Source organism: Gekko japonicus, unplaced genomic scaffold (genome assembly GCF_001447785.1).
Source record: "Gekko japonicus isolate JY-2015 unplaced genomic scaffold, Gekko_japonicus_V1.1 scaffold2807, whole genome shotgun sequence".
Lineage (NCBI taxonomy): Eukaryota > Metazoa > Chordata > Lepidosauria > Squamata > Gekkonidae > Gekko > Gekko japonicus.
Window position 1 is genome coordinate 202,777 of NW_015160309.1, and position 12,506 is coordinate 215,282.

At 51.9% G+C, this 12,506-nt stretch overlaps 1 protein-coding gene across 1 annotated transcript in view; it reads right to left on the reverse strand.

Moving 5' to 3' along the window:
- Positions 1 to 9,019, reverse strand: part of CCDC120 (coiled-coil domain containing 120) — a 15,133-nt gene extending 6,114 nt beyond the window's left edge. Inside the window, 7 exon segments of the mRNA XM_015416576.1 lie at positions 1,360 to 1,558; positions 2,801 to 2,857; positions 4,017 to 4,239; positions 4,318 to 4,431; positions 6,540 to 6,673; positions 8,607 to 8,802; positions 9,014 to 9,019. Of these exon segments, the coding sequence (XP_015272062.1) occupies positions 1,360 to 1,558; positions 2,801 to 2,857; positions 4,017 to 4,239; positions 4,318 to 4,431; positions 6,540 to 6,673; positions 8,607 to 8,802; positions 9,014 to 9,019 (929 nt within the window).
- Positions 9,020 to 12,506: the final 3,487 nt, after the last annotated feature.

The following is a 12,506-nucleotide window of genomic DNA, read 5'->3' on the forward strand; positions in this document are numbered from 1 at the left end:
TTTTAACTGGAGATGCCGGGGATTGAACCTGGGACCTTCCGCATGCCAAGCAGAGGCTTTGCCACTGAGCCAGGGTCTCAGGTCAAGGTCTTTCCCATCACCTACTGCCCGGTCTTTTTAACTGGAGATGCCGGGGATTGAACCTGGGACCTTCCGCATGCCAAGCAGAGGCTCTACCACTGAGCCAGGGTCTCAGGTCAAGGTCTTTCCCATCACCTCCTGCCCGGTATTTTTAACTGGAGATGCTGGGGATTGAACCTGGGACGTTCGGCCACTGAGCCAGGGTCTCAGGCAAAGGTCTTTCCCATCACCTCCTGCCCGGTCCTTTTAACTGGAAATGCCGGGGATTGAACCTGGGACCTTCGGCCACTGAGCCAGGGTCTCAGGCAAAGGTCTTTCCCATCACCTCCTGCCCGGTCCTTTTAACTGGAGATGCCAGGGATTGAACCTGCGACCTTCTGCATGCCAAGCAGAGGCTCTGCCACTGAACCACAGCCCCTCCCACAGAAAGCATGAACACGTGAAGCTGCCTTACACCGAATCAGATCCCCGGTCCATAAAAGTCAGTACTGAGGTCTTTCACATCACCTGCTACCTGCTCCTTTGAACAGGGGATGCCGGGGATCGAACCTGGGATCTGCATGCCCAGCACAGGCTCTGCCACTGAGCCACGGCCCCTCCCCATGTAAACAGCAGCCCTATACCCTGCTGCCAAAAATAAAGATGTTTTTTAGACATTCAGTGGTTGTTTTAAGCGGTTCTCACGCTCCGCGCTTGTCGTTAAAAGACTAGTTTTCTTTCTATATGGATCACCAATGAGGTTATGCGATAGCTTTTACTTGCACGCCCCCTTAAACAGGACCCTAGAGAGGTCACACATACATTTCTTAACTACACACGTCCTTAAATATGGTATCTCCCTCCTACCGCCTCGAAATCCAAGCCGCCCAAATCGAAACCTTTGCTTTTTCTGGGCTCTCTCTGTTGACTCTCTGGTGAGCAAGAGGGAAGCTGCAAACCTCCGTCCAGTTTGGTGCAGTGGCTAGGAGCGCGGACTGTAACCTGGGAGAGCCGGATTTGATCCCCCACTCCTCCACGTGCAGCTGCTGGTGTGACCTTGGGTCAGTCACAAGTTCTCTCAGATTTTCTGTCAAGAGCAGTCCTCAAGAGAGAGCTCTCTCAGCCCCACCCCCCGCCTCACAGGGTGTCTGTTGTGGGGAGGGGGAGGGAACGGAGATTGTAAGCCACTCTGAGACTCCTTCGGGTAGTGAAGGGCGGGGTATAAATCCAATCTCCTCCTCCTCCTCCTCTGCAGCCGTCGAACGCGCCCCCCCCGCTCCACGGGCTTTCCTCGCTCACCTGTTTGGGCTGGCGACCGAGTTCCTGCGGTCCTTGGCCTCGTTGTAGAGATCCGGCTGCAGAAGCCGCCACCCGGGGCGTCTGTCGGGACTGCTGGAGATGGCCCGTAAATGATCACGGGCTTTCGGGGGCGAAGGTCGGTCAGGGAAGGGGCCCTGGTGATTGGGGACTCTGGAGGGGTGGAAGCCGTGAGGGTCGTCTGAGGACAGAGCACAATGCGTCAGAGAGAAGCCCCTGCTTCCTCCTGCGTCAGCAGAAAATACAAACCCACACACGCACACCACAAACAACTGGGGGTTCCACCCTTCCCAAAGGCCTACGATTTCTGGAGGCAGTCGGTAGCGTCACAGAACGGCTCCTGGATTGTTATGGTGGGGTGGGAAATGAGCGATGCCTGATATCACGGGTCCCCCACCTGAAGCCCATGGGCACCGTGGCGTCCGCAGACTCATTTCCCGGCACCTGCCAAGTGGGCAGGACCAGGAGGGGTTTTGCCCAGCAGGACTTCTGATTGGCCGCTGGAGATTTTTAGCATGAGTGACTAGCCCAAGGTCACCCAATGGGCTTCCGCGGCTGCGTTGGGATTTGAACCCGGCTCTCCCCTGACTGCTACACCACACTGGCGCTCTCTTACAAAACGAGAAGGATTCCACTCCCTTGACCAATGTTCCCTCTAAGCTGTGGAGTCTTGTGAGCAAAAATTCTACTTTGTGAGCTATCGACGTTAAAGTTGTGAGCGAGCGATTTGGCTCCTGCACGAATGAGCTTGCTCTGGAGCCATCCTTCCTGAGCTAAGGTAAACAATGTGTGAGCCGGAGGCTATTAAACTGTGAGCTAGCTCACACTAACTCAGCTTAGAGGGAACACTGCCCTTGACTGCTCCTTTTAGGGGGGAAAAGTCAGGTGACGCCAAGCCAGTTGCTGTTTGTCCAAGGGAGGTTTCAGGAACATCCAAAGGACAGAGAGGGGTTTCTCTCGCCATCATGGATTTGCTCTGACCAATCGGATACGGCCAGTCTCCAAGCCCCTCGGGCATGACCTCATTCCACTCTCCCAGATGTAAGAGACCCAAAGATCCTGACTCCAGACCCGCATTTCATTTGGACCAGGACTCTGTTTTCGGACCCTACTTTCCACAGCTGGGTTTGCACGGCTCCCAGAGCACGCGCACCAACAGGCACAAAACCCTTCAGCATCCGTGGCTGGCTGCAGAGGGGACTGCCTCTGAGCGCGTATGAAGGGTTTCTGCCTCGCCGTCTCTCTCAGCACGGGTTCAAAATTAGGTCCCCGGGCAAGTTTTAACCTTCCGCCACCCTACTTTGACAAAGAGGCCAGTGGAGTCCGCAGCCACCTCCCTCCACATGGCCACTCGTGGCTCCCCCTTCCCATCATTCCTTGCTCGGAAAAACTAAAACCCAGTATACTGGACCCCGCCACTTACCATTTTCGTGACTGGCCGATTCTGAAAGGGAGCTGCTCTCCGAATGAAAAGCTTCATCTTTTTTTTCCCCGTTGGGGGGTGCAGAGGAAGGAGAGAGAGGGAGAAAGAACACGCACGGGTCAAAAGCCAAGAACGGGTGATTAGACACATAAAATACCAGGAAGAGAGGGCGGTCGGCGTCCCGAATTCCCACCTCACACATATAAAAGAGGACTCCTGTAAGCAAGCCTCCTATTTCCAGGAAATGGGGGTCCCTCAGCAGTGCTGGGTTGTGCCTAGGTTTGCCAGGTCCCCCCTGGCCACCGGCAGGGGGATGGGGCGGTTAGGGTTGCCAGCTCCAGGTTGGGAAATTCCTGGAGATTTGGGAGGTGGAGCGCCATCAAAACCCAATGTGGATTGGGCCCCGAATACTTCACGGAGGGCCTCCTCTCACAGGCTCCTCCTGAAATTCTCAGATTCATATGCAGGGCCTTCTCAAAAGTGGCACCAACATTCTGAAAGGTTCTTCCCAAGGTACAAAAAGGGTGAGAAGAAAGTCTAATGAAGGGCCAATATTAAAAACCTAGTTAAAACTTATAACATACAAAAAAGGGACCTCAGTGGGGGTACAATGCCACAGAGTCCACCCAACCTCGAAAGCACCCATTTTCTCCAGGGAAACTGATCACTGTAGTCTGGAGATGAGGTAGAATTCCAAGGGATCCCCCAGGTCCCCCCTGGAGGCTGGCCTCCCTAGTCTTGCCAGACTACATAGATGTAAGTCGGAGTTGTCATGAATAATCCAGTATGTTATGGGGGGAGGGGGAAATACAGAAGAAGAAAAGGGAAGGTAGGAGAGCAGAACTGAAGACCTTTCCAGGGGTCCCCAACCCTTTTGAGCCTGCGGGCACCTTTGGGATTCTGACACAGCACGGTGGGCTCAGCCACAAAATGGCTGCCGGAGGAGGCGGAAGCCAGCCACAAAATGGCTGCCGCAGCCAGCCCTCAGTCACACAGCGATCCTTGTACTGGGGTCCTCTGGAATATTCGGTCCCTCTTTTGGGGACTGGAGAGTAAAATCAGACAAAGGGCCATGCTAAATGCAATGGGCCCCTCCCGGCGTTTTAAATGCCCTCCACGTTCAGTTCGGACTCAAGCCCTCTTCAGCCGTGTTCAGAGCAAACAGGTTGCCGGTTACCCTCAGAGAGAAGGACCGCAGCGCCCCAACCTGACTCACCGTGGCTGCCTCTCTGAGGGGCTCCTTTGCTCAGCCGCACCCGGCACTCGACCACCTGGATCTCGAGCTCCCGAAGGCGTTGGGCGGCGTCTGCCTGGACCTGCCTCCGACGGCGACGCTGCTCGGCCGTCAACTCTGGGGCCACCGCCAGGCGCCGAGCCGCTTCGACCACTTGCTGCTGCAGCGCCAGCTCCTGGGCCAGCTCCTCCAGCGAAGACGCTTCCTACAAGAGAGGAGGGAATGTCAGCCCCACCGTATGAAGCCTCCCGGCCTCTTCTCTCTCCCCGTGCTGGCCACTCACCTCATTCTTTAGAGCAGCGGGGATCCGATAGGCAGGGGCCGGCCTCCTCCGCACAGGCTGGGGTCTTTCCCCTGGCTCCAGCGGGTACTCTGGGGGCAGCTTTCCTGTCAGTTCCTGTCACAGGAAGGGCAAGACAGAGGAGCGTTACTGAACCCTGACGGGGCGAGGGATCCAAGTCAAATAGAGGCACGCATCATCTGTGATTCAGGTTAAAAATTCTGCGACAAGAATGGCGGGATTTTGCGGCCTACATAGACGTAGCGGCTTATCTTTGTGCACTTTGTGTGACAGGCTCTGCAGTGAACTCTCACACTCAATTCATGGTGTTGGCAAGCGCCATCAAAACCCAATGTGGGTTGGGCCCCGAACCCTTCACGGAGGGCCTCCTCTCACAGGCTCCTCCCGAAATTCTCAGATTCATATGCAGGGCCTTCTCAACAGTGGCACCAACATTCTGAAAGGTTCTTCCCAAGGTACAAAAAGGGTGAGAAGAAAGTCTAACGAAGGGCCAATATTAAAAACCTAGTTAAAACTTATAACATCCAAAAATACAAGTGTTTATTAGAAAGACAGTTAAAAACATACATAAGGGCCCAATGAAAGCCTCATAAAAAAACTATAGCCTAAACACGAGGGCCAATACACATGACCTGACGTGTTTCTGCCCTATTGGGGCCTTCTTCAGAGGTCAAACGATATTGAGGTACACGTAACTTAAATACATATTGCAATAAGATAACCAATAAGTGAATAATGGACCAGGAAGAGGACAGTTAAGCAGCAAAATCTAAAGACACATGACAAAGATGTTTGTGAGGCCTCAAAAGGTGAAAGTCGTGTGTCTGGTGCCAAATGCACAGTTGCTGTATTAGAACATCTTCCAATTAAGAGCCAAAAAACACCTGTGTGGCTATCAAAGTCAGAGCTAGAGGGTCCTCAAGGTTCTTCCCAAGGTACTTCATCGGTTTCTTTGGCCCCTTGTGCTTTGGTCAAGGGAGAACAGTTGCCTGCTTTCCAAATTCCTCCCCATTCAGGCTGTCTCCTCACTGCCAGATTTTATACCCTACTGTAAACAGACTGTAAATATGCTTGTGAGAATTTATAGGGCCTGCGTTCTCACCACGGTGTCAGCCAACACATTTCCTGGTACCTTTTACCTTTCCTGCCAAGTGTTTTTAGAAAGCCAGCAGGGCCAGGTGGGATTGGCTGTGTAGATTTTTAGAAACACTGCCCTGGCAGCAGCTGTCACCACAGTAGAAGGACCTTCACTGTGTGACTAAAGGTAAGCTGCGGCAGCCATTTTGTGGCTGACTTCTGCCTCTCTTGAGGCAGCCATTTTGTGGCTGCACTCCCCATGCTGAGTCAGCATTCCTCCAAAGATGCCCGCAGGGTCAAAAGGTTTGGGGTGTACACTGCCGTAGGGGGTGTAGCGCTTAGGGTGCTGCCCTCAAACTGTGGAGACTTGGGTTCCAAGCCCCACTCAGGCCATGAAATTCACGGACATGACCCTTGGGGCAAGAGTTCAGTTTCTGCCTAACCAACCTCAGAGGATTGTTGTGAAGGGGAAAAACAGGATCCTGCCACCTTCGGCTCCTTGGAGGAAAGGCGGAAACAAAGACTATGAATGAATGAGAGAAACATGCCTAATTATAAGAAGGAATCTTAGGATTTACTAGGTGGTGTCAGATTAGCAGCTGATGGCTGTGCTGCTCAGGCAGGAAGTCCCGTGCTCGAAACAGGCCTCGGCCAAGGAGTGAGTGGGCGATGTTAAGCCGTCTCTAAGCCTCATCCCCTCCCACCCACTCTATCTGCAAAACAGGGACATTAACAGTGACCTGACAGTAATGCTCCCTCTAAACTGGGGAGTCTTGTGAGCAAAAATTCTGCTTTGTGAGCTACTGGGATTAAAGTTGTGAGCGAGCGATTTGGCGGCTGCATCAATTAGTTGGCTCTAGAGCCATCCCTTCCTGAGCGAGGGCAAAAATGTCTGAGCCGGTGGCTTTAAAAAGTAAGCTAGCTCACACTAACTCAGCTTCGAGGGAACATTGCGTGACAGCAAGAGGATGTTTTGAACACAGGGCTGTCTCAGCTAAGTATTATTTTGACTCGGCTCGCCTGAAGGTCTCCGGGTTCGGCAGCGGCTCCTCGCCCTCGCCCAGGACTAGCGCCCCCCTTCCTCGGCCGCCCACGTCCAGCCCCTCGCCCCTGCCGCCAGGCCTCACCGCTTCTTGCAGGCACACCCGGCGCAGTTCCTTCAGGCGCAGGCTGAGCACCTGCTGAAGGGCCCGCTGCTTCTCCAGCAGCTCTTGAACCCGCTCCAGCCGGATCCGGGGGCAAAGCTCCCGCTGCAGAGCCTCTGCGGAGGGGGAAGAAAAGCACAGATCGGACCGGTAAGGATCCGCAGAGGCCCAAGACGTGGGTGAGCCAGACTCAGTTTCCCCGGAGACTCACACTCAATTCATGGTGTTGGCAAGCGCCATCAAAACCCAATGTGGGTTGGGCCCCGAACCCTTCACGGAGGGCCTCCTCTCACAGGCTCCTCCCGAAATTCTCAGATTCATATGCAGGGCCTTCTCAACAGTGGCACCAACATTCTGAAAGGTTCTTCCCAAGGTACAAAAAGGGTGAGAAGAAAGTCTAATGAAGGGCCAATATTAAAAACCTAGTTAAAACTTATAACATCCAAAAATACAAGTGTTTATTAGAAAGACAGTTAAAAACATACATAAGGGCCCAATGAAAGCCTCGTAAAAAAACTATAGCCTAAACACGAGGGCAAGTACACATGACCTGACGCGTTTCTGCCCTATTGGGGCCTTCTTCAGAGGTCAAACGATATTGAGGTACACGTAACTTAAATACATATTGCAATAAGATAACCAATAAGTGAATAATGGACCAGGAAGAGGACGGTTAAGCAGCAAAATCTAAAGACACACGACAAAGATGTTTGTGAGGCCTCAAAAGGTGAAAGTCATGTGTCTGGTGCCAATTCCACAGTTGCTGTATTAGAACATCTTCCAGTTAAGGTCCAAAAAACACCTGTGTGGCAATCAAAGTCAGAGCTAGAGGGTCCACAAGGTTCTTCCCAAGGTACTTCATCGGTTTCTTTGGCCCCTTGTGCTTTGGTCAAGGGAGAACAGTTGCCTGCTTTCCAAATTCCTCCCCATTCAGGCTGTCTCCTCACTGCCAGATTTTATACCCTACTGTAAACAGACTGTAAATATGCTTGTGAGAATTTATAGGGCCTGTGTTCTCGCCACGGTGTCAACCAACACATTTCCTGGTGCCTTTTACCTTTCCTGCCAAGTGTTTTTAGAAAGCCAGCAGGGCCAGGTGGGATTGGCTGTGTAGATTTTTAGAAACACTGCCCTGGCAGCAGCTGTCACCACAGCAGAAGGACCTTCACTGTGTGACTAAAGGTAAGCTGCGGCAGCCATTTTGTGGCTGACTTCTGCCTCTCTTGAGGCAGCCATTTTGTGGCTGCACTCCCCATGCTGAGTCAGCATTCCTCCAAAGATGCCCGCAGGGTCAAAAGGTTTGGGGTGTACACTGCCGTAGGGGGTGTAGCGCTTAGGGTGCTGCCCTCAAACTGTGGAGACTTGGGTTCCAAGCCCCACTAAGGCCATGAAATTCACGGACATGACCCTTGGGGCAAGAGTTCAGTTTCTGCCTAACCAACCTCAGAGGATTGTTGTGAAGGGGAAAAACAGGATCCTGCCACCCTCAGCTCCTTGGAGGAAAGGCGGAAACAAAGACTATGAATGAATGCGAGAAACATGCCTAATTATAAGAAGGAATCTTAGGATTTACTAGGTGGTGTCAGATTAGCAGCTGATGGCTGTGCTGCTCAGGCAGGAAGTCCCGTGCTCGAAACAGGCCTCGGCCAAGGAGTGAGTGGGCGATGTTAAGCCGTCTCTAAGCCTCATCCCCTCCCACCCACTCTATCTGCAAAACAGGGACATTAACAGTGACCTGACAGTAATGCTCCCTCTAAACTGGGGAGTCTTGTGAGCAAAAATTCTGCTTTGTGAGCTACTGGGATTAAAGTTGTGAGCGAGCGATTTGGCGGCTGCATCAATTAGTTGGCTCTAGAGCCATCCCTTCCTGAGCGAGGGCAAAAATGTCTGAGCTGGTGGCTTTAAAAAGTGAGCTAGCTCACACTAACTCATCTTAGAGGGAACATTGCGTGACAGCAAGATGATGTTTTGAACACAGGGCTGTCTCAGCTAAGTATTATTTTGACTCGGCTCGCCTGAAGGTCTCCGGGATCGGCAGCGGCTCCTCACCCTCACCCAGAACTAGCGCCCCCCTTCCTCGGCCGCCCACGTCCAGCCCCTCGCCCCTGCCGCCAGGCCTCACCGCTTCTTGCAGGCACACCCGGCGCAGTTCCTTCAGGCGCAGGCTGAGCACCTGCTGAAGGGCCCGCTGCTTCTCCAGCAGCTCTTGAACACGCTCCAGCCGGATCCGGGGGCAAAGCTCCCGCTGCAGAGCCCCTTTTACAGTTCCGCAGGGCCTGCAAGACGGAGCTCCTCCACCAGGCTTTCAACCAGGAGCCGCCACCATTATCAATAACAATGGAAACTTATAGAGCCTGGCCCTCGGTTAGCTACTGACAGCCTGCGCCCGCCGATTATATCTGAGAAGGTCAGCGAGCCGAACATTTACACAACCATGGTTTGCTCTCATGTGGTACCGCCATCTTTATGATATGCTGCTAGCACTTTAATATTAATATTCTATTGTTCTAATGAACTGCTTTTAGATGTTTTATGGTAATTTAATCGTTATTTGTGAATTTACCTTGTGTAAGCCGCCCTGAGCCTGCCTTGGTGGGGAGGGAGGGGTATAAATTGGAAAAAAATAGAATAAAATAAATAAATAATCTCCTGGCTGTGCGATACAGACTGCCATACGATAACTATTACCTCACAGGGTTGTTGTGAGGGTGAACTTTCTGAGCTAATGGCCTTAAAGTTATGAGCAGGCGATTTGGCCACTGCATAAATCAGTTTGCAGCCTATGATCTGGGAGAAATAGGTTTGAATCTCCGCTCTGCCACAGAACTCACTGAGTGACCTTGGACCAGTCACTCTCTCTCAGCCTAACCTACCTCATAGGGTCGGCCCTGCCTGGTATTTGGAAGGACGACCTTCAAGGAATACGCAGAGGCAGGCAATGGCAAACCACCTCTGAAACGTCTCTTCCCTTATAAACAAGTCTAGCTCGCCACCTAAGTGGTGCATAACGCTAAAAAAAAGAGCTAGAACTTCTGGCTGCCAGACAATCTTAGGATCTCTTGGCTATACTACACACAGGCAATGGCAAGCCACCTCTGAAACATCTCTTGCCTTATAAACAAGTCTAGCTCGCCACCTCGTGGTTCATAACTCTAAAAATAGAGCTAGACCTTCTGGCTGCCAGACAATCTTAGGATAAAACGGGCAGGGTCACAAAACTGATTGGCCCTCCCAGGCCCCAAGGATGCCAGGCTGGCTGCAACCAGGGCCAGGGCTTTTTTGGTGGTGGCTCCATACTGGTGGAATGAGCTCCCGGAAGAGATCAGGGCCCCGCGGGACCTTTTACAGTTCCACAGGGCCTGCAAGACGGAGCTCTTCCACCAGGCCTTCAACCAGGAGCCGCCACCATTATCAACAACAATGGAAACTTATAGAGCCTGGCCCTTGGTTAGCTACTGACAGCCTGCGCCCGCCAATTATATCTGAGAAGGTCAGCGAGCTGAACATTTGCACAACCATGGTTTGCTCTCATGTGGTACCGCCATCTTTATGATATGCTGCGAGCACTTCAATATTAATATTGTATTGTTCGAATGAACTGCTTTTAGATGTTTTATGGTAATTTGATCGTTATTTGTGTGTTTACCTTGTGTAAGCTGCCTTGGCTGGGTATAAATTGGAAAAATAGAATAAAATAAATAAATAATCTCCTGGCTATGCGACACACACTGCCATACGATAATTATTACCTCGCAGGGTTGTTGTGAGGGTGAACTGGAGGAGAGGAGAACAATGTCGTAAGCCACTCTGGGTCCCAACCGGGAGAAAAGGCAGGTTACGAAGAGTTAAAATACCACAGCTGCCCGACCGCCCAGCGAGCAGGTCCCAGGTGGATTTCCCATCCACCACTGTGCGGGGACCACAAAGTGGCGAGCCAGCTTGGTGTGGTGGTTAGAGTGCCAGACTAGATCCCGGACACCTGGGTTCAAATCCCTACTCGACCATGGAAACTTGCCGGCTGCCCTTGGGCCAGTCACACACTTTCAGCCTAGCCTACCTCACAGGGCTGTTGTGAGGGCAAAACGGAGAAGAGGAAAACGATGTAAGCCAGGGGAGGCCAAACTTGCTTGACGTAAGAGCCACACAGAATAAACGTCAGATGTTTTGAGAGCCGCAAGACATGAACAAATATGACACGTTTTTACCGGGAAATGTGCAAATTTGCTTTTTATTCACATTAAACGAGACTGTCAAACATAATAACAAAAGCGGTAAAAGCAGAAGTTGATAATGATATTTATTTGTCCAATGATATTTGTCTGCTAAGGATATTCAGCTTCCCCAGCCGCCCTGCCGGGAGCCGCACAATATGTCTGAAAGGGCCGCATGCAGCTCCCGAGCCACAGTTTGGCCACCCCTACGGTAAGCTGCTTTGGGTCCCCCACTGGGCAGAAAGGCAGGGTATGAATGAAATAAGGAAAATGGCACCTTTCCAATACTGAGCGCCAGCTAGCGAGACTGCGATGACCTCCTCTCCTCTCATGTTGGTGTCTGCTTACCACTCGATTGGTTGCCCTGACCTGCGTAGGCCAGGCTGACTCAATCTCGTCAGATCTTGGAAGCTAAGCATGGTTGGTCCTGCTTAGTATTTGGAAGTGTGACCTCCAAGGAGTCCAATGCTCCCTCTAAGCTGTGGAGTCTTGTGAGCAGAAATTCTACCTTGTGAGCTACTGGCATTAAAGTTGTGAGAGAACGATTTGGCTGCTGCATCAATTAGTTTGCTCTGGAGCCCTCCTTCCTGAGCTCCGACAGAAATGTGTGAGCCAGAGGCTAAAAAACTGTGAGCTAGCTCACACTAACTCAGCTTAGAGGGAACAAAGACACAGGGGCAGGCAGCAGCAAACCACCTCTGAACATCTCTTGCCTAAAAATCAACTCCAGCTCTCCACCTAGTGGTGTACAACGCTAAACTCCCCAGTCTCCCCATCCCTTATCCAGGGGTCATTTCCTGCAGGAGCGCACAGGAGCGGAGCTCCGGCAGTAAAGCGCCCAGGGGGCGGGCACATGCAACAAGCCCCACCCCCTGCTCCCAGCAGCCCTCAGTCAGAGCAAGAAGCAGCCAGGTAAGTTGCAGAGCCATTTCCTGCAGGAGCGCACAGGAGCGGAGCTCCGGCAGTAAGGAGCCCAGGGGGCGGGCACATGCAACAAGCCCCACCCCCTGCTCACAGCAGCCCTCAGTCAGAGCAAGAAGCAGCCAGGTAAATTGCAGAGCTCCCCCCATCCCCCGGTCCAAAACAGTCCAGTGGCACCTTTAAGACCAGGTTTTATTCAGGTACAAGCTCTCCCTCCTCTGCCAGAACAGATCTGCACGTCCCCCCCCTCAATAGCTAGCAATCCAAAACAGTCCAGTGGAGCCTGAGTTGCCTTCTGACACACTTCCGGTGATGTCAGGATGTGTGGCATATGCAAATAAGTTATGCTAATGAGTTATGCTAATGAGCTTCTGCACCTCTTTTTCTACGAAATGACCCCTGCTTATAACCCCTCCCCCCCAGGGGAGACTGGGGAGTTAGGATTTATATATTGCATATACACTTTTTTTTTAACCTACTAGTATGTACTGGACTGTTTTAATTTAGGGTTTTTTTTAGAATGTATACTACCCTGTTGTAAGCCACCCTGAGCCCTACTTTTAGGGAAGGGCGGCCTAGTAAATCCAATTTAAGAAATAAATACATAAATAAATAAATAAAAGAGCTAGAACTTCTGGCTGCCAGACAATCTTAGGATCTCCTGGCTATACCACACACAATGCCATATGATAATTATTAATTACCTGATTGATTGAGCGCAGGGCGGCTTAGCCAACCCCACAAGGGTGAGCTCGAAATGACTGAGACCGACGATTACTGGACTTGCGGCTTCCGAATCAAAAGGCCTTTGCAGACT